This window comes from Schistocerca cancellata, chromosome 8 (assembly GCF_023864275.1).
Source record: "Schistocerca cancellata isolate TAMUIC-IGC-003103 chromosome 8, iqSchCanc2.1, whole genome shotgun sequence".
NCBI classification, from domain to species: domain Eukaryota; kingdom Metazoa; phylum Arthropoda; class Insecta; order Orthoptera; family Acrididae; genus Schistocerca; species Schistocerca cancellata.
This window is the reverse complement of record NC_064633.1, coordinates 233,701,314-233,724,268: the sequence shown is the minus strand read 5'-3', so window position 1 is coordinate 233,724,268 and position 22,955 is coordinate 233,701,314. Positions and strand designations below refer to the sequence as shown.

The following is a 22,955-nucleotide window of genomic DNA, read 5'->3' as shown; positions in this document are numbered from 1 at the left end:
GGCCATCACCGATATTTTGTCCAAGTACGGTTGTGATGTAGCCAAAGTGTTAGTAACAGTTAAGGATAGACTGCACTCGATGTGAATTGAGTACTGGATAAAGTAACAAACATTTACTATCAAGAAGTTAGCAAAAGTAAGTAGTTGCTGCCATTACCACAATGAAACTGGAACAAACATAACTGAAATTAATTTTTACTTAACCCTGCTATTTAAAGAAAATTAAATGAATGTCCTCTAACGACGGCTGACACGTACTTCGAGCTGTGTTATAAACGGGGGAACAGCATGACTAATTAGTTACTTCAGGGGTCTGTGGTGCTCATATTACATCTGTATCACGTATCTGCTGATCACAGCGGGTAATTTTTCTAAAATAGAATACTACAGCAATTTGTATAAGCTAAAATTATTTCATCGCGAAAAATGTAAACGTTGTGGCAATGTGACTCCCTATGAAAACGCGGTAACTCTCCTGAAAAAGTTATCTCGTGAATCCTTTACAGAAAAATAAATGGACAGAGCACGAATGTTTGGCTTTGCGCTTCTTTTACTGAACTTGCACCAGAGGGAACGCGCTTTGGTCTCGCCAGATTCCATTACGTTGTATTTTTCGCGGCAGTTTTTGTGCAAGAATGCATAATTATTCTTTTTCCGTGAAACGATATCGCTGTTCAGCATTTTGTTTCATCTTTCCATATCCCGTTCCCCTGACTTGCCTGTTCCTTACGGTATTTAACCAAAATGCAAAATGCTACGATTAGAAAAATTACCATGATTTCTCAGTATATCATGGCAGGCGGAAATTAATTGTGTAAAACGGCATTTAAAAAAATCGAGTGCATGAGGGTCCTGTTTCCCCTTCTCTTTTCCAGGCTGTACTGAAACGCAAATCTTTAGTACGGTTTAACACACAGTAATAGACGGAGATTATATACATGCCCTGCTAAACAGCTCAATAGATAGACGTCCAACTATTAACGTCATCAGAATTATTGCTGGCGTTACAAAATCAACACCTAAAATTGGCTGCCTGCACTAAGCCACATTCCATCCCCTCAACTACGTCACATAAATTCTCTCACGAACGAGTACAAAAAGGTCATGGATAGTAAAAATCCTCCAGTCCATCAAGATGTCGATGATGCCCACAGTAACTTATTCTACTCTAGATGGGCAACGACAATAACAGTAAGGGTCGCGGTTGAAGATCAGTTCGACATTACTAATGCATGGATTCAAGACTAGACCCGATGAAAAAATATAATTATATGCCGCATGTCACCCAAAGACCACCGGAATTTGACTTGCCACGCATAACATGGTCAGTGCTAAACAGAATTAGAACCCAACAGGGTAGGTGTGTATATCTTTTACACAAAAGAGGTAAGCGACCATCCCCATTTTAACACTGCGGAGAACCACAGACAGTCCGACCTTTATCAAAGTCAGAAACGTGGTGTTACGCATTTCTCCTCCTTACAGGAGGCATCACAATAACGTTTCACCAGGCAACGGCGGTCAACTGCTGTTTGTGTATGAGAAATCAGTTCGAAACTTTCCTCATGTCAGCACGTTGTTGGTGTCGCCACCGGCGCCATCTTTGTGTGAATTCCCTGAAAAGCTAATCATTTCCATATCACAGCTTCTTCTTCCTGTCGGTTAAATTTCACGTCTGTAGCACGTCATCTTCGTGGTTCAAAATGTGTGTGAAATCTTATGGGACTTAACTGCTAAGGTCATCAGTCCCTAAGCTTGCACACTACTTAACCTAAATTATCCTAAGGACAAACGCACACACCCATGCCCGAGGTAGGACTCGAACCTCCGCCGGGACAAGCCGCACAGTCTGTGACTGCAGTGCACCTGACCGCTCGGTTAATCCCGCGCGGCTTCCTCGTGGTGTAGCAATTTTAATGGCCAGTAGTGCATTAAGATGAGCGAAAACGAGAAAGCAGGGCGTAATTCGCTAGACACACAGGTGAAATATATATACCAGTAATTGTGAAGTACGTGTCAAGCACGTTAAATACATCTGACATGTTCGTACACAGGCTAAGGAATAGGTAAAAATTTCATCCTAAATCCAAAGAACGATTTTAAAGAAATTTAGTACATATATTGCTTACAGACTGGAAAAAAATATTGTGGGGTAAGAACCACAAGAGTACAGTTGGGGTGAGCGTCATATCATAGAGGACGGGAGAGGAAGAGGATACGCACAGACATAGAGGGAGTAGGAGGAGGTGAATACAGATGGGGAGGAAGCAGAGGTGGACAGAGAGAGGAGGAAGAAATGGGCAAAGAAAGAAAAGAGGAGGGGACGGACAGAGACAGTGAGGAAGAAGAGACTGGTAGAGAGATGGAGGAGATGGACGTAGAGAGGGGGAGGAGGGGATGGACGAAGAACAGGGAAGAGAAGATGGACAGTGAGTGCGGCGAGGGTTGCGGCGGGGAAGAGAGAGTGGAGGGATGAACAGAGAGATGGCATGGGGGAGATGGAATGAGAGAGGGTGAAGGAGGAGATTGACAGAGAGGGGGAAGGAGGGGATGGACTAATAGAAGAAAGGAGATGAATACAGATAGGAATCAGAGATGGACAGAGAGGGGAGGAAGAGATGGGCAAAGAAAGAAAAGAGGAGGAGATGGACAGAGACAGTGAGGAAGAAGAGATGGGTAGATAGATTGAGGAGATGGACGTAGAGAGGGGGAGGAAGGGATGGACAAAGAACAGGGAAGAGAAGATGGACAGTGAGTGCGGCGAGGGTGGGGGCGGGGAAGAGAGAGTGGAGAGATGAACAGAGAGAGGGTATGGGGGAGATGGAATGAGAGAGGGTGAAGGAGGAGATAGACAGAGAGTGGGAAGGAGTTGATGGACTAACAGAAGATTGGGAAAGGAGGGAATGGACAAAGAATGGGGAAGAGGAGATGGACAGTGAGTGCGTGAGGGTGGGGGTGGTGGAGAGAAAGTGGAAAGATGAACAGAGAGAGGGGATGGGAGAGATGGAATGAGAGAGGGTGAAGGAGGAGATGGACAGAGAGGGGGAAGGAGTGGGTGGACTAATAGAAGATTGGAATAAATACATACCCAGGCAACGTCAGGCACTCGGCTAGTTGACACGGTATTACTGTGCAGTACATATTGAGAGTGTGAAGGCGCGTTAAATTATCCACGGAGATCAGAAAGTAAGGCCTGTCTTCACTGTGTCCCACAGGTGATTAACCTGAAGCCCAGCAGCAAGTTCCACCTGAAGGGACGCCAGTCGTCGAGCGTACACCCGAACCACAAGTCGTCGAGCAAGCACGTGCTCGTCAGCTCGACGCGGCCTGGCTCGTCGCCCAAGGTGCGGCCGACGCCCGTTTCGTCCTCTGCGCGCATCCTCAAGACGGCGGCGCCGCGGCCGCGCCCTCAGGCGCAGCAGCTGGAGCCGACGCCGGTGGCCGGCACGCTGGCCGACGAGACGGCCGCGCTGCCCCTGGAGGCGCTCTTCAGCTCCGCGCCGGGCCTCACCCGCAACCAGCGCCGGCCGGCGGTGAGCGGCGGCAGCGGCAGCCGCAACGGCAACAGCAACAACCGCCAGCACCACCGACCGGGCAAGCACGACGAGGCCGCCGACGAGGCGCACGTCGCCCCCAGCGCCGCCCACGGCAGCCACGGCAAGCACGGCAAGAAGCACTCCTCCGCCCGCCAGCAGGCCGCCAGCGCGGTCAGGCCCACGTCCACCCAGAGGTCCGGCTTCCGCTCCACCAAGACAGGGTGAGTACTCCACTCCGCCTCTTTACACTCTTGAAACAGCTCCACGGAATTGTTAGGTTGGTGCACAAGTTCGTAGAGCTTTTGTTTTATATGTAGGTATTCCAGTTGCTGTTGACTCATTTCTCGAGTTTCAGTTTTTATTTGTTCTCTACTGTTGCTATTTGAGTTGACATATAGTCTCTTCGTCATCTAGGTATTCTGCGAGAAGCTATGGGCACTACTGAATGTAGTACCAGGTGGAGAAATCGGAACATTTACGATATATTCTTCTGTTGGAGTTTAATAGAGGGGTGAGAGCAGCGAAGGCAGCCAGGAACATTTGCGCCATATATGGGTATAATTTGACTGGAATACTCTCTTTCAAATTCTGAAGGTGGCAGGGGTAAAATACAGGGAGAGAAAGGCTATTTACAATTTGTACAGAAACCAGATGGCAGTTATAAGAGTCGAGGGACATGAAAGGGAAGCAGTGGTTGGGAAGGGAGTGAGACAGGCTTGTAGCCTCTCCCCGCTGCTATTCAATCTGTATATTGAGCAAGCAGTAAAGGATACAAAAGAAAAGTTCGGAGTAGGTATTAAAATCCATGGAGAAGAAATAAAAACTTTGAGGTTCGCCGATGACATTGTAATTCTGTCAGAGACAGCAAAGGACTTGGAAGAGCAGTAGAACGGAATGGACAATGTCTTGAAAGGAGGATACAAGATGAACATCAACAAAAGCAAAACGAGGATAATGGAATATAGTCGAATTAAGTTGGGTGATGCTGAGGCAATTAGATGAGGAAATGAGACACTTAAAGTAGTAAAGGAGTTTTAGTATTTGGGGAGCAAAATAACTGATGATGGTCGAAGCAGAGAGGATATAAAATGTAGACTGGCAGTGGCAAGGACAGCGTTTCTGAAGAAGAGAAATTTGTTAACATCAAGTATTAATTTAAGTGTCAGGAAGTCGTTTCTGAAAGTATTTCTATGGATGTAGCCGTGTATGGAAGTGAAACATGGACGATAAATAGCTTGGACAAGAAGAGAATAGAAGCTTTCGAAATGTGGTGCTACAGAAGAATGCTGAAGATTAGATGGGTAGATCACATAACTAATGAGGAGGTATTGAATAGAATTGGGGAGAACAGAAATTTGTGGCACAACTTGACTAGAAGAAGGGATCGGATGGTAGGACATATTCTGAGGCATCAAAGGATCACCAATTTAGTATTGGAGGGCAGAGTGGAGGGTAAAAATTGTAGAGGGAGACCAAGAGATCAATACACTAAACATATTCAGAGGGATGTAGGTTGCAGTAGGTCCTGGGAGATGAACAGGCTTGCACAGGATAGAGTAGCCTGGAGAGATGCATCAATCCAGTCTCTGGACTGAAGATCACAACAACAAATATAGTCTTTTCGTCACTTGGAAATTGTGAGCGAAGCTATGGATGCTACTGAATGTAGTACCAGGTGGAGAAATCGGAACATTTACCATATATACTTCTGTTAACAGTTTACTAGAGGGGTGACAGCAGCGGAGGCAGCCACGAACATTTGCGCGCTATGTGGGTACAATGCCACTGGATAGAGCACGACAAGAAAATGATTTTTAAGGTGGATCTTTTTGATTTTAGTGACTCTTTACGTTGAGAAAAACCTGTGTCCGATGAAGATTGTCTCAACGAACTAATCCGCAATGATCCATGTCAGTTTACTCAAAAACTGGCAAATGTGATGAACTGTGACCATTCCACCGTCGCGCTACATTTGCATGCTATTAGTTGAGGTTAAAAAATCGGGTCTATGGGTTCCGCATGATCTAAGCCAAACGCACTAAAATCAGCGGGAGGCCAGCTGTGCATCTCTGTTCGCTCGTCATCAATTGGCTCGTGAACAGCACCGACCATTACTATCCCGTAATCTTACTGCTGATGAGAAATTCTATCTTTATGCTAACGTAAGGAAAGGAAGGAATTGTTGAGCCGAAACAAAACAGCAACTCCCCGTGTAATGACCTGCGTACTTCTACAAAAGATAATGTCACGCATCTAGTGGAGGAAAGACTGTGTGGTGTAGTACGAATTGCTTCTACGAGGTGTAATCCTCACTGCTGAGATTTACTGTCAATAACTGAGACGTCTTGCAGACGCAGTCCAAGAATAAAAACGAGAAAGACTGAGTGAAGTGATGGTACTTCACGATAACGTCCGGCCGCATTCTGCTGGACTGACAAGAAAGCACTGTACAGGATGTGGGTCGGGAAGTCATGTCACATTATCCACCTTTATCTTGCGCCCTCAGATTTTCGCCTTTCCCGCTCTCTGTCAAACGACTTTCAAGGAAATTCCTTTTCGGATGAAAATGCGCCCTAAATGTGGCTCGACCAGATCTTCGCCTCAAAACCACGTAATTTATACAGTCGCTGAATCTAGAAGCTACGCCAGTGTATGGCAGACTGTTGTAAATAGTGAGGGAAAGGATTTTGCTGCTCGTTAAAGTCTCTGTTATGTGTATTTGTTGTGTCTATTATACTTACGAAAAAACGCTATGAACTTAATGCACCAACCTACTATTTCAGCATACAGGCTTTTGGACAAGTCTACCTCCAGAGCGGACTGTAAGCGCATTAATTGGTCACGTTCTGCTAACGTTCGTTGTACTAGCTGCAAAGTGCTGCTTCCTGTCAGCGCTTCCAGAAATGTACTTCCTGAAATACACTCCTGGAAATTGAAATAAGAACACCGTGAATTCATTGTCCCAGGAAGGGGAAACTTTATTGACACATTCCTGGGGCCAGATACATCACATGATCACACTGACAGAACCACAGGCACATAGACACAGGCAACAGAGCATGCACAATGTCGGCACTAGTACAGTGTATATCCACCTTTCACAGCAATGCAGGCTGCTATTCTCCCATGGAGACGATCGTAGAGATGCTGGATGTAGTCCTGTGGAACGGCTTGCCATGCCATTTCCACCTGGCGCCTCAGTTGGACCAGCGTTCGTGCTGGACGTGCAGACCGCGTGAGACGACGCTTCATCCAGTCCCAAACATGCTCAATGGGGGACAGATCCGGAGATCTTGCTGGCCAGGGTAGTTGACTTACACCTTCTAGAGCACGTTGGGTGGCACGGGATACATGCGGACGTGCATTGTCCTGTTGGAACAGCAAGTTCCCTTGCCGGTCTAGGAATGGTAGAACGATGGGTTCGATGACGGTTTGGATGTACCGTGCACTATTCAGTGTCCCCTCGACGATCACCAGTGGTGTACGGCCAGTGTAGGAGATCGCTCCCCACACCATGATGCCGGGTGTTGGCCCTGTGTGCCTCGGTCGTATGCAGTCCTGATTGTGGCGCTCACCTGCACGGCGCCAAACACGCAAACGACTATCATTGGCACCAAGGCAGAAGCGACTCTCATCGCTGAAGACGACACGTCTCCATTCGTCCCTCCATTCACGCCTGTCGCGACACCACTGGAGGCGGGCTGCACGATGTTGGGGCGTGAGCGGAAGACGGTGAGCGGGACCGTAGCCCAGCTTCATGGAGACGGTTGCGAATGGTCCTCGCCGATACCCCAGGAGCAACAGTGTCCCTAATTTGATGGGAAGTGGCGGTGCGGTCCCCTACGGCACTGCGTAGGATCCTACGGTCTTGGCGTGCATCCGTGCGTCGCTGCGGTCCGGTTCCAGGTCGACGGGCACGTGCACCTTCCGCCGACCACTGGCGACAACATCGATGTACTGTGGAGACCTCACGCCCCACGTGTTGAGCAATTCGGCGGTACGTCCACCCGGCCTCCCGCATGCCCACTATACGCCCTCGCTCAAAGTCCGTCAACTGCACATACGGTTCACGTCCACGCTGTCGCGGCATGCTACCAGTGTTAAAGACTGCGATGGAGCTCCGTATGCCACGGCAAACTGGCTGACACTGACGGCGACGGTGCACAAATGCTGCGCAGCTAGCGCCATTCGACGGCCAACACCGCGGTTCCTGGTGTGTCCGCTGTGCCGTGCGTGTGATCATTGCTTGTACAGCCCTCTCGCAGTGTCCGGAGCAAGTATGGTGGGTCTGACACACCGGTGTCAATGTGTTCTTTTTTCCATTTCCAGGAGTGTATATTAGGAAGCACCGACATTCCTCTGTAAATCTCCCGCATTTGAATACAGTGTTGTCGACCCAGACCATCACCAACTTAATTGGTTTAAAGGAAGACCTGCCTACTATTCCATCATGGAGATGAGCTTTCGTCCAAAGAAACCCGATAAGAGACGGAGTCGTTTACAACAGCCAACAGTACTAGCTAGTAGCAGCGCCCGGAAATGGCATGTTACAAAACGCTCATCGATCTCGGAGGTCGTGGTGCTGCAGGAAGTCTCACCTTCAGGATATTTTTCAAGACTGTAGTCTGCCTCGCGCGCCACATATGCCCATACCATCGAAGACGGAGGTGATATTTTTCTGTGGTTTACCAAATTATTAGTCAGTATGAAAATAAAGGAGCCCATGTGCCTTTTTAGACGTCTAACCAATTCCATTGGGTATAACACACACTTATGTTTTAGTACCTTCCAGTATGTGCGGTGAAACCAATCCATTAATGCTTATTTTCTCCTGGGCAATAGTTCAAGTATTGACCGGTGAACCCGTTGACGCAAAACGGTAGTCTATAATGACAGGCGTAATTCAGTTCACGGTACAGCTACGACCGCCCAGGAAACATCAGGTAGTTCATTATGCGATGCGTTTATGAGAAGTATATATACACTCATATATACCCCAAGACCAATGGTCAGTATTCAGGGATATGAAAGGATCGATCATTCGCAGCAAAAAATGTACTAAAAATCGCGTCTGAAGAGCATACATTACGAGCTAAGAGGACATGTTCGATAGAAGACACGTATTTCACAGTAGCAAGTGTTAATTACTCTTAAGATATGCACCTTACAGCTCATGTTTACTGGACGTTTTTCTTGTTTTGGTCCATACTACCATCTCTAAAAATATGGAAAGCAAAGAGCTTCTAGTAGAAGAGATTTGTTTCAGAGTATCGAAGATGGAGAAATGCTCATGGCTGTTGAGATATGCATTTTCGGGCTGTGTGTACTGGACATTTTTTTCTTGGAATTATCGTTCCTGTCAGATCCGTGAATAATGACCATTCCTCCTCAGTAACCCCGTAGACGGAGTTTGTTGTATCTGTCTGACACAAAATATTTGGATAATAACATGTTGACTTTTGCGACAGTGTGACCAGCAGACAGCTGACATAACGATTCACTTGGCACTAAAATCATGTGTTGCACATGAGGGATGGTCAGATTTTCAATTCTTATAACATTGGAACGTCGCGAATCTGTATATTAACATGTATACCGTTCTACTGTGTGATACCATGATTTTTGTCTGTTACGGAAAAGTCGAAGATTCACGAGCTTTAAAGATCAGGCACACTAGGTATGCACCGTACTATTTACTTCCCTAATGATTCGAGTGCTCAGAAATGTTAGCTGCGGACGCATATCTTTCACAGGAAGAAAGAACCAAAGACGGCATAACGAGAAAAAGAAAGGTGAAAAATAAACTAATTTAAATGGATGCTTTCAGCAGACCGGAAGGGAAAGGAAAATCTTGCAGACTCGTTTCCAGTGCTGAATGTGTTAAGCCTGTAGCGTATAGCTTTCTTATCTTTAGAAAGCAGTCGTCTCGCTGAATGAACAGTACCGGAAGCGTTCTCTGTTTGCATTTCTTTCTTTCAAGTCTTCTGACGCTAACAGTAAGAGTGTCCGCTGAAAAATAGTGGGAGGCTGGGAATGTAAATTGAAAGCAATATTTGTATGAAGTTCTCGCGAAACATGGAAACGGCAAAAGCCACGAAAATCTGAGGGAGAGAAAAGGATAAAAGACTTCTCACAGTCGTTACAGCTGGTCGGTAAATGGAACTACACTACAAATGTGGGAAAAACTTTCTTTCGTCTGATATATCCTGTGCAGTTGATAATTTTTAGATTAGTGTGATCGTGATTCCAAAAGAAAGGTCCACCTACTCTTCAAGATCCTGTTCGCAATCTAAAGAAAACGACACTGACATATGGAAATTCGGGTCGGTCTCAGGTGCGTGCACGGATAGTCGGGGTTGTTAAGTCAACCGCTCGCTGCAAGCAGGAAATCCGGGTTCGAGTCCTAGTCCAGCACAAAATTTTCATATGTCACGATTGGATGGTAGCTCCATAGCCGATACAGCTGATGTAAAGGAATTCACAGTCAGTGAATAAATTTCGAAGTGCGTGTATTCCGTACACATGCAGATCGTGAACAGTGTCTGTCCAGTCACATTAATGTGACTATCCCTGTGTTTCCGAAACGGCTAATTCTGGAAGTTTGCATGCTGTCGTAGTTAAAGTATACCATCGAAAATTGTCGCCTAGGCAACTTTTGTGCATCACAGACCAAAGATGAGAGTGGTGATCGATGGCTGCGGAGATGTGTAGGATGAATAGACGGGCAACTTTTGAGCAGCTCACCACTCAGATGAACCAAGTGGCTACCAAATGTGTCCCCTCAACCACCGTTCAGCAAACGTTGCAGTGCACGGGTCCCCGCAGCAAGCACCTACTTCATGCACGCTTTCTGACTGCTGTTCATGGGCGACTATGGATGGGATTGGCACACCAGTACTGCTACTGAACGTCCAATGAATGGCGATAGGTGGCCTTTTGAGATGAATCAGTTCTATGCTCCATTTGACAAATGGTCATTGGCGTTAACGGCGTTAAACGTCTAAGAGCAAACACCCTGTTGCAGTCGTCGGAAGCGTCCAGGCCGGAGGGCACTCCCTGGACAATCTCGTCGTTATGGAAGGCACAATGGATCACCATAGGTATGCATCTATCCTTCGGGACTGTGCCCACCTCACATGCAGTCTGTTTTTCCTTGGCACGATGGACTCTACCAGGAGTACAGTGCAATTTGTCACACAGCTCGCAGTGTCTGTGAATGGTTCGAAAAGTAACAGGACGAGTTTACCTACTCACTTGCCCAGCGGTCTCCAAGTGTTTAAACCCAATCCAGAATCTGTGTGACCACCTCGATCAAACAGTACGCGCTGTGGATCCTCAGTCAGTGGAATTGTCCACTGCACTGGAGTCGCGTTGCCTCCACATCCCTGTCGGTTCCGTGTAGAACTTCACTGACTTTTTTCCTGCAAGTTTCGCAGCGGTCTGCAACGCAAAAGGTGGCTATTCAAGCATTTAATAGGTGAAACTTCCTGGCAGATTAAAACTGTGTGCCGGACCGAGACTCGAACTCGGGACCTTTGCCTTTCGCGGGCAAGTGCTCTACCATCTGAGCTACCCAAGCACGACTCACGCCCCGTCCCCACAGCTTTACTTCCACCAGTACCTCGTTTCATATCAGCGTACCCTCCGCTGCAGAGTGAAAATCTCATTCTATTTAATAGGTGACCTCATTAATGTGACTGGATAGCGTAAGCACAAAAGTGAAAGTATTATAAAAATGTTTAAGTAGGCTGTTTAGGTTTTTATGTTGGTAACACCACGTAGCGCTCTATATGAAAATCACTGACTGTGCTGTGTGAAGTCTGTGGCTGGTTAGCATTGTTGGAATATTTGCTATTGTAGTGTTGGGCAGCTGTATGTGAACAGCGCGTAGCGTTGTGCAGTTGGAGGTGAGCCGCCAGCAGTGGTGGATGTGGGAAGGGAGATGGCAGAATTTTAGGAGCGGACGATCTGGACGTGTGTCCGCCAGAAAGAGTACGTTTGTAATACTGGATATCATGAACCGATATGAATATATATATATATATATATATATATATATATATATATATATATATATATATATATATATATAAATTGTTTGTTCTCTATCAAACTATCAAAATCTTTCATTTGCTGACTATCCCTATCAGTAGTTAGTGCCTTCCGTAGTTAGAATCTTTTATTTTTATGGCAGTAGTGGCGCTCGCTGTATTGCAGTAGTTCGAGTAAAGAAGATTTTTGTAAGGTAAGTGATTCATGAAAGGTATAAGTTATTGTTCGTCAGAGCCATTCTTTTGTAGGGATATTTGAAGGTCAGATTGCGTTGCGCTAAAAGTATTGTGTGTCAGTTTAGTGTTGATCAGAGTAAGTAAAGGGACTAATGTCTGAGTACGTTCAGTTTTGCTCAGCTGTTGGAAAATCAAATAACGTAGAGGTTTATCAGCACAGTAATTCATTAATGTTTCAAAGGGAATCAAATGGTTCAAATGGCACTGAGCACTATGAGACTTAACATCTGAGGTTATCAGTCCCCTAGACTTAGAACTACTTAAACCTAACTAACCTAAAGACATCACACATCCATGCCTGAGGCAGCATTCGAATCTGCGACCGTAGCAGCAGCGCGGTTCCGGACTGAAGCGCCTAGAACCGCTCGGCCACAACGACCGGCTGAAAGTATTATAAAAGAATGTAAACTGGAGTCCATTAATAAGTGGCTCCATAAGAGAAAGTATGAACAAAATGAATGTATAGACAGTGTGGATGGACGGAAGATTGTGGATGTCGTTAAAATCGCTTGTTAGTGAAAGAAATATCTGTCGTCCAAGGGAATGGTGAAGTGACTACCTCAATGTAGAGCAAGGTGCAGTGAAAGAAACAGGCTTTAGCCTAGAAAGAAATAAATGAAGAAGAAGAAGAAGAAGAAGGGAAGTTTAAGCATGTTAAAAGTTTCTGATTAAATCCGTGGAGCAGTACGTCGCGTAATTTGTCTCGCGAAGAGTGCGTAGATTCCCGCCACTGCTGCGAGGCACGGACGAAAGGAACCTTTCAAGATAAAGAATGACACCATCAACTATCTGTCACGTAATTCCGGCTCCCGACCTGTCTCTGCTATTTGTCGCTGAAATACGTAGCGAGGTGACTTGCAGAAGGTGCGCCAGCCGTCGGCGTGAACGTATGGGACCGCTCGCTGCCCGTCTTAATTAAATCCAGCTCCGGCGGCTGGCGTGACGTGACGCGGCTCTCTGCTGGGCGCCGCAGATGTTTATCTGGTCCTGCGGCGACCGCTCTCCCAGCCGCCGGTCTGCTAATGGGAGAATAAAGCGCGGCCGGGTGCTGTGCGTGAACCTGCGACCTCCCCGCCAAGGGCACGCGTATGCGAGCGGTGAAGGCGGGGCGAGGTTGTGATCGGAGCGCCCGCGTTCGTCCGCGCCTCATTTGCTCAAGGTGCGATCGGAACGCCCCGAGTGTCCGCTGAATACAAAGTGGCTCTTCTGAGGCGCCTGGATGCTGAAGTCGCCTGAAACACCTCCTCGAAGAGGTGTAAATGCTTGGGGCGCCAGTAGTTGAGCACTGATAAGTGGTTCCTAAATCACTACTGCGAGCATCAAATCAGCACTTCCCGGTGTAGCCTTTAGCTCCAGTTGCCGGTTAGACGTGTTGAAAAGCTGATTCTGGAGTGGAACCTAAATTATTTCTCATTAGTTCTGCTGTTCGCCCGAGCAAGGTAACACAGCCCTGAAAGCACTGGTTTCATTTTGGAAAGGACTGCCGTTCGAATTCCTATCCAGCTCGCTGTTACTTTTATATCCCTAATTATTTCAGGAGAAAATAGATAATCATTTCAGGGGAAAACAGAATAATTCCTTAACCAGTGACTAGGCGGTTTCGTTGTCCTTTCCTTATCTGATCATAGCTGGTGCTCAGTGTCATGCTATCTACGTTAATGGGTTGTTCTTCTTGTATGTTTCTGCGTAAGCAACTGGTTCTTTTTTTTTAATTGGAAACGTTATTTTATATTCAGCAGCTAGCCAGTTTCGTATCCTTGGTCATTATCTAAGTAGCTGTCAGAAAAACTATATGTGTTGCCTGTTACCGGTATAAGTGCAGATATTTTTGTATATGGCACCTTAGTATGCACACACACCAGCGCGTTGGTTGTTTCTCTGACTGCTCCCAACAGTTTTCCCGCAAACACTTCACAAACTTTACTTCCTAATGCTTTATACACGGTCATGTTGCACCACTAAGTGGACTAAGGCTGTCAGTCTAGACTAGTCGCTTTGCATCCACACGTCCACAGTTCAACACCTGATCTGCTGCCCAGGGTGCAGTAAGCGTTAATCGCTTGCTCTTGTTACGCTTACTTGGATGTACTAGCTACCTAAAAACAAAAAATCCTTACGACAGTATTAGTCTGCAAATACTGTTCTCAGTCACCAATAGAAATATCTGTACTTAGATGACGTGATGTAAGTGCCGATATTGTGATCATTTGTACTTTAACACGCACCACCTTCAGTGAGCTACTTGCTTTTCCTGTGCATTTTACATTTACTAGCAGAACTTCATCATAAGAAAGGGAAAACATTGTTTCTATTTAACTGATTGTCGAAGCTTGTTCCATTATGAAAGCCACCAACGGAAACGAAAATCTCAGGAAGAAAGTATAATTTATGTGGATCATGTGATACGCTAACATGAAGTATAATGAAATAATCGATGACAACAAAGACTGCGAAGACTGCCGCTCAAAATGGCACATTAGGAACATCGTAGTACCGCAGTCACACCGCAAGATTAAATCATATGGAAGAGCTGTTATCAGTATGCAATGAGGGCAAGTATTACGGACAAATACAGCCAAACATTCACTCGAATCCCTGATTCCACACAACTATGGCAAATAAAAAGTTAATAAGTTCCATAATTAGCACTAGAACTATTTACGGATCAGTCCCTAGCCGATTTCATCGATTAAACGTTCAAGGTAATCCTTACAGTGAATGTGACACAGTAACAGATTGAAGTATCAGTCACGTTCTTTCAGAATGCAAACCTTACGCAATCCGGTAAACTGAAGTCATTTAACAGTTAAACAACTCTAATCAACAATTGCTAACTAATATAGCAGCTCTCCTTCGTCAAAAGAATGCATTAGTTTCAAAACTAATCACGAAATTTTTGAACAAATGTAACCTAACTACGTGAAATTCTAGAAAATTCCCACAACATGAAGAGACGGCTGTGTGGCCTTTAGGCAATGTTACGTGTAACAAACCAGGACAACGCAAAGAAGAGGCCTAATGAGCAATTAAAAAAAGAAAATCAAACCTTTCAGAATGGGAGCTGGCAGTTGGAAGTTCTTTTTACTGCTTCACACTGTAAAAATTGTTCACATATAGGTAATAATGCGGGAAAACTACGGTTAGACCTCCTTCGATAAATGAAACAATGTTAGGGCTTTTCTAAGAAATGTCTTGAGGACTTCTATAGTCATGTTGTTTGCTTCCTGGGATCTTACGCATTTCTTATTAACGGAAAGCGAACTAATAATTATGTATACATGAGTGGTCCTAAAAAAACCGACCACAGTTCATTCATATAATTGATTCGCCTCGATGGGCACTGAATCCACGATCTTCTGTGCGGATGCACATTTACGTTCGGCCTCCGATGGGATTCTAAAATTGGCGATCAAAAAGAACAAGAACGGGGACTGTGGATAGGTGGTGGCGTTAGATTGGAGTATGAGTCGGCGGGGGAGCGCACCGAGATGGTTAGCGTATTTGTGACAAGCGCTGTGACCGGGTGGCACAGTGGTTAACGCAATTACCTGAGAAGCAAGAGATGTCTTTTCCGAGTCGCCGTCCGGCACACATTTTCTCTCGTCTCCGCTGATTCCGCATAAAGTTCTGATGCAGCTCTTATCATTAATTCCTTTCCTTTCCTTTCCTTTCTCGCCCCTCCACCCTTTTGTTGTCTTGAGTCCAAAGACTGGTTTGATGCAGCTCGCCATGCTACTCTATTCTGTGCAACCCTTTTCATCTTCGAATAACTACTGCAACATACATCCTTCTGAATCTGCTTTTTGTATTTATCTCTTTTGGCCGCCCTCTACGAGTTTCACCACACTTCCTTCCAGTACTAAATTGGTGGTCACTTGATGGCTCAGAATGTGTCCTACCAACCGATCCCTTCTTCTAGTCAAATTGTGCCACAAATTACTCTTCTCCCCAATTCTGTTCAATGCCTCTTCCTAGTTAGGTGATCTAAGCCTCTAATCTTCAGCATTCTTCTACAGCACCACATTTCAAAAGCTTCTATTATATTCTTGTCTACTCTGTTTATAGTCCGTGTTTCACATCCATACGTGGCTGCACACCATACAAATACTTCCAGAAAAGACTTTCTGACACTTAAATCTATACTCAATGTTAGCAAATTTCTCTTCTTCAGAAACACTTTCCTGGCCATATACAGTCTACATCTTATATCCTCTCTGCTTCGACCATCATCAGTTATTTTGCTGCCAAAATAGCAAAACTCAGCTGCTATTTTAGTTGTCTCATATCCTAATCTCATTCCCTCGGCATCACTTGATTTAATTCGACTACATTCCATTATCTTCGTTTGGCTTTTGTTGATGTTTATCTCATATCCTCCTTTCATGACACTGTCCATTCCACCTTTAGTATAGACAGCCAACTAGTAATGTTTCTAGAACCAGTCATTTCTGTCCCTCCACCTTCAGTAGACATAACCAGTTAATAATGTTTCTAGAAAAATTCCTGACAATTGTATCTTAAAACGTGAAAATTCCCTCACGCACAGGCCTGAAAATGTCGAAGAGTGGATTCATCTACAGCAGAATGAAATGAAACGATTTCCACAGGCTCCACGAAAGCTTAAATTGACAACTGTCGAGGTAGCGGGTACCAGTCTTGCTTTGACCATGGGTTCAAAAGTGCAGTAATTGCACGTACATTATATAGGAATAGGATATGATGACAGCAATGTGTATTTGTTTGAAGAAATAAATCCGCTGTAAAACGTAAATATACTATCGGTGCCAGATGCACAAGTACAAGATGGATGACGCTTCACATCTTATGGTGACGATGGGACCGTACAATCTATTTGGCAAATGCTAATTTATTTTATATTGTGACAAAAGGGTGTTGATATGTCCACTGTCAGGGGCTCCGCTTCAACATAGCAGCAGTGCCACCATATATACGTATCAAGCACGGTCGGTCGGTGCAAGTGTAAAGCGACAGTGTCGGCAGCTAACGGTCGGCTAAAGCGAGATAAGGGCTAACGGCCGCCCGCTGTGAATGCGTTGCTACTGTGCTCTTCCCTCCGGCGCTGCGCCGCGCAGACCGGGCCTCGAACCCGGCGCCGGCGCTGCGGACGCTGTAACTGCCGCGATAAAGCGGACTGTGGTAGACACCTGCGTCCTAACTCACCCCGACTCCGGCCGACTGTAACGCGCCGGCGCCGACCGCGATAAACGCGGCGCTCGCCACCTACAGCCGGCCGTCAGCTACCGGGGACGCACCACCTGCTGGCCGTTTACCTCCGACACGCGAAATGACCGTTCGCGCCAGGCCTCGCGTACGTCCTTAGTCATTAAATTTGCAGCCAATCCCCAGAGCCCTTTCCACCATCACCACCTCCATTATCTTCTGAGAGTGAGCCAGTTCCTCTCCTTTCGTGCAGGCGTTATATGACCCATTTCATCATACAGCTCATTTCCCCCTATCTCCCCGCCAACCCCCTCCAAACCTACTCTCTCTCTCTCTCTCTCTCTCTCTCTCTCTCTCTTTGTCTATCTATCTACCTATCTCTCTGTCTCTCTGAAGATTACCAGTCTGCATATTCTTAGCTAAATTTTGTACTTATTCCAAAACTGTCCTTAGTTTCCTTCTACGACTTAAAATTTTTGTTTCTAATGGAATAGAGTCTACTTTCCTTTTATTTACAGAAAATGTGTTAAAGTAGCAACTTAGGTACACTAAATTTCACTGCATGTCATACGAAAGGGTAACTGCACTGGACTGTAAAAGTTTAGCAAAATCGGAGACTGCCGTGGCTGGCATTAACAAGATGTTACATGGGCCATTTGTAGACCACAGAAACATATTTCTTCCACTATTACATGTTACATATCAACTATTACATATTCCCAGACTGGGGAGCAGCTGACCATTTGTCCAAACGAGCGTGGAAAAAGCGTCAGACCACACCCAGTGTTCCCGATAATCCGCCACGCGCTCGTATCCCTGTCTTGCAAGCTAGCGTGCTGCATGTCCACCTATACGAGCAGGTTATTAAAGTAATACGCAATGAGGTGACACAAGTCGTGGGATACCTCTTAATACTGTGTCGGACTTCCACTATCCCGGTGTAGTGCAGCAACTCGACGTAGCATGGACTCAGAAAGTCGTTGGAAGTCCTCTGCAGAAACACTGGGCACTGGTGCCTCTGTAGCCATTCATAATGCCAAAGTGCTGCCAGTGCAGGAATTTGTGGAGGAACTGACCTCTCGATTATGACCCAAAAATTTCGATCGGATTCATGTCGAGGGATCTGTATGGCCAAATCATTCGCTCTAATTGTCCAGAATGTTCTTCACACTTATCGCGGACAATTGTGGGAGGGTGACATGGCGCATTGTTATCCACATGAATTCCGTCGTTCAGTGGCTGAAAATGGTCTCCAAGTAGCATAACACAACCATTTACAGTCAATGATCGGTTCAGCTGGACCAGAGGACCCCAGTCCATTTCATGTTTCACACCACACCATTACGAACCCACCACCAGCTGCCATAGTACCTTGTTGGCCAGTTGGGTCCATGGCTTTGTTTGGTGTCCGGCACATTCGAACCCTACCATCAGCTCTTATCAATAAAACTTGCGTGCAGGCAGCACGGCGGATTACTAAGTGAAGGGGCCCGGGTTCGATTCTCGGCCGGCTCGGAGATTTTCTCCTCTCGGAGACTGGTTGTTTTGTGATACCTAATTGACATTGCAATGTTGAGATGACTGAATGGGCACCGCCTGGAAACCAATAAACTGATAAAACTGAGATTGGGACTCATCTAACCATATTTTCTAGTTGTCTAAGTCACAACCGATATGAACGCGTGCTCAGGAGGCAGTGCAAGCGATTCGCGCTGTTAACAGAGGCATTCACGTTTGTCGTCTGCTGATATGGCCCATTAACGCCCAGTTTCGCCGCACTGCCCTAACGGTTACGTTCATCACACGTCCCCCATTGATTTCTGTGATTACTTCATTCAGTATTACTTGTCTGTTAGCACTGACAGCTCTAGGCAAACGCCACTGCTCTCTGTTGTTAAGTGAAGGATATCGGCCACTGCGTCGTCCAGGGTGAGAGGTAATGCCTGAAATTTGGTATTCTCGGCACTCTTGACACTGTTGGTCTCGAAATATTGCATTCCCTAACGATTTCCGAAATAGAAAGTCCCATGCGTCTAGCTACATCTATCATTCCGAGTTCAAAGTCCGTTAATTACTGTCGTGCTGATGTAATCACATAGGAATCCTACTCGTATAACTCATCTGAATACAAATGACAACCCCGCCAAAGCACTACCCTTTTATACATTGTGTACGCGGTACTATCGCCATCTGTATAAGTGCATATCTCTCTCCCATGGCTTTAAGTAATCTCAGCGTATAGTGCTACAATTAATACGTGGATCTCTGATGATAAGAAACCAGCCCGCTTTAGTAATGAAACATTTTGTAAGACCTCAGAAAACTTACGTAATTTTAAGGGAAGCTGACCTGAAGACCAATCTGTGAACAAATACCCGTTCTGTAACATGATACTCCCTCTCAACAGGAATCAAAACATTTTGTACATAACCTATCATTCGTTTCTTTGCATCTGCGACGTTTTCCATGTGGGGTAACAAAGTGTACTCTCTATTACATTAGGAAAAAAAAATACTCCAAGGCTTGGGTATCTGTCGACTAACTGATGAACAAGAAATTCGCTATGCTGGAGCTCGAAACTTCCACAAAATCTGAGCCCAATTTAGACAGAGAATTAGACGGCTGTGTAGAATGACTCTAGTTTTTCCCCTTTTCCCCTCAATTCATCTTCCATCCGTTCCTACTTTTAGTTCAATATTTTCTCATCATACATAGGATGAATGATGTTACATTTGTTGTCACAGATGTGACTAAACTTCGTTCAGAACAAAGGCATCGAAGACATATGTTTCCAGCGCCATCAGTACTTACCGACACATAATTGTGCAAAACACTTTTTATCGGGAGCTGACATCGATATTTCTCTTCCGTAATACGTACGCTGATGGAAGTACTTCAGATATGTTCCCGGAGGAGCTATATTAACGCTTCAAAGTAATTTATTTTCTCGTTCATGATACAGAGCCGAAGTAAACACGCTTTAAGGATTTTTGATTTCAGCACATGTTTGGAAAGATGATAATCCACGTAATGGAAGAACTCTGCGATTAGTTACTAATCGGTTAGTGAAAGTGAGGTCCGAAAATTTCGGTTTACATCACCTGAAATGTGAACAAAGATAACATGAAGATAATTAAGTGTCGTAGATGTGTTTCACAGGGCACTCAGAAATGTTCCAGGGGTTTCAATAACGCCTTAATCCTAAAGACGTATGTTTTTTAACGTTTTGTTAATAACTTCAAGCTCACATGAGCAAATACCAAGAAAGATTCATCTGTTCAATATTTAACTGAAAATATAAGCCATTTTTGTCTCTCAACGGTGTATTAAATATTGTTTGGTGGATGGCGTAAGAAACTGAAAAGTAGAAATTCAGATGAGGAGATTCTAGCGACAAATGGTACTTCACTATAATATTGTCGAAACTGTACCATGTGGCTAATTTTAAGAGAGAATGAATACCCCATTAGTATATTACGACTAGGCACTGTGATATACATTACACGAAGAATAAAAGGAGAGAAAAATATTGTTACTATCACAGTTAGTATGCTAGTGTCATTATTCCTCCTCTCTGTAGTATTTCAGTAAATCTGATGCACTTCGTTTCGTTCTGGTAATGAAATGAGAACAAGATCCGAGAGAAGGCATCTTTTGTTCAAGTCAAAGCGCGTTTACATTCGGCCATGCTATTATGCAAACCGTGACAACTGTAACATAGCAGGAAATGCTCGCGCCACCAGCTGACGTCAAAAAATGACTGTAATAAACAAAAGTAGCGTTCATTGTGACCGCAAAGGTGGCCATTACAGTCCGAGTTCGTTATAGCCTTGGGTGGCTACTTAGAATCTTGGAGCCGAGAAGTAAACAAGGAAAGAAACCATCTCGTGACTTTCAAGATGGGACAGTAATCCGCTTCGATATTGTCAAGTACTTACCTTGCAAAAAATTGCTCTTAGCTAAATCACTGATTGACTCTCTCACCGTCATAAAATCAGTCGTTAACTGATTTTATCGTTGTGCAGAATATGGACTGAGACTAAACAGGAAAAAAGGCGAAGGTAACGAGATGAGGCAAAATGAGAATAGCGAGTAACTTAATATCGTAGTTGGTGATTACTAAGCAGAAGGAAGTTAAGGAAGCAGAGTGACCCATGACGGACGGAGCAAAGAGGACGTAAAAAGCAGATAAGCAGTGGCAAAAAAAGCGCATTCCTGCCCAAGAAGCCTATCGTATCAAACATAGGCCTTAATTTGAAGAAGAAATTTCCGAGAATGTACGTTTGGAGCACAGCTTTTGCTTGTCAGTGATTCATCGAAAGTGGGAAAACCGGAACAGAAGAGAAACGCAGCGTTTGAAATGCGGTGCTACAGAAGAATCTTGAAACTTGGGTGGACTGGTATAGTAAGGAATGACGAGGTTCTTTGCAGTTTCGACTAAGAAAGGACTAATTGAAAAACACTGACAAAAAGAAGGGAAAGGCAGACAGGGCATGTGTTAAGACATCAGCGAATAACTTCTGTGGTGCTACAGGGAGCTGTAGAGGGTAAAATCGCTAAGGGAAGACAGAGAATGGAATGCATCCTACAAATACCTGAGGACTTAGTGTGTAAGTGGTACTATGAGCCGGCCTGAGTGGCCGAGCGGTTGTAGGCGCTACAGTCTGGAACCGTGCGACCGCTACGGTCGCAGGTTCGAATCCTGCCTCGGGCATGGATGTGTGTGATGTCCTTAGGTTAGTTAGGTTTAAGTAGTTCTAAGTTCTAGGGGACTGATGAGCTCAGAAGTTAAGTCCCATAATGCCCAGAGCCATTTGAGCCATTGCTGCTATGAGATGAAGTGGTTGGCGCAAGAGACGAATTCGTTGTGGACCAAATGAAACAGGACACTGACGACTCAAACAAAAAGCCAAAAGGAAAGCAACCTATGTAGTAATAAAAGTAGCTAAAAAACATACACGAGAAGTGGAGGGGGAGTGGAAAGGGAGTCGTGAGAAGGGGGGCGGAGGGTGTTCAAAAGGCGGCAGTGATTTCATTTGAAATAAAAATTATATAAAAAATAAAGATATTCATCAGCACACAATCAAAAAATTAATGTCGTTTTATGCTCTTTCACACTGGATTTGCTGTTCACAGCAGCTGTGCTACATGCATATATATTCTTTGTAACCGTGTTTGCCTCTTACCTATGCAAACCGATCACATATGTTTACACCGTCGCCAATCGTAGTCCTTACACAACCAGACTTAAAAAGAACATGCTGCACATTGCTACATAAAATGCACAGAGTTTCGCAATACGTGGACGGCGCAGTGGCGCAGAAATCCAGTCGTCCGTGTTTACATCTGCTGTGTTCAGCTCTCGCAACTGACAACTAAATCGCGCGGCGAGTTGCGAAACGACGGCGATCAGGGATTGCATCGCCGGCGTACGGTTAGTAACCATTCGTTGCTGTCATGTCGTACAGAAAGCGAGACGACCCACGAGCTTTGGAATCGCCGCTACGACGGCGTCCTCGTAAAACAAGGGACAGGCGTTTCCTGGGCCACAATTTGCCTCCACTTTATGCGCAGCTGCCACGCCGTTGTTTTCAGTGCAACTACAACATGCTTACTGACTCGCCTATAGTGTCGAGCTACTTTTAGCGAGCGCGCCGTTCTGTTATTCATGAACAGAACGCAACCCCACCGTCTCTCATATTGTCAACATTTATCAGTCTGACAAAAGATTGGTAGTCTTTCGGGAACACGTTTGTGGGCCAGATCATCGACCCCCAACACACACACACACACACACACACACACACACACACACACACACTCTCTCTCTCTCTCTCTCTCCCTCCCGCCTCCACATTCCTCCCCGCCCTCTCTTTGTGTCTCTCTGTCGCACCCTTCCCTCCTCCCTTCCTCTACATCCCTGACACCTATACACACACACACACACACA

General features: G+C 45.3%; 1 protein-coding gene across 1 annotated transcript in view; it reads left to right on the top strand.

The window, feature by feature from the left end:
• LOC126095484 (mucin-3A) overlaps positions 1 to 22,955 on the top strand; it is a 794,250-nt gene that overhangs the window by 637,529 nt on the left and 133,766 nt on the right. The window contains exons 10-11 of the mRNA XM_049910274.1: positions 3,216 to 3,533; positions 3,582 to 3,757. Of these exons, the coding sequence (XP_049766231.1) occupies positions 3,216 to 3,533; positions 3,582 to 3,757 (494 nt within the window). The remainder of the gene's footprint in view (positions 1 to 3,215; positions 3,534 to 3,581; positions 3,758 to 22,955) is intronic.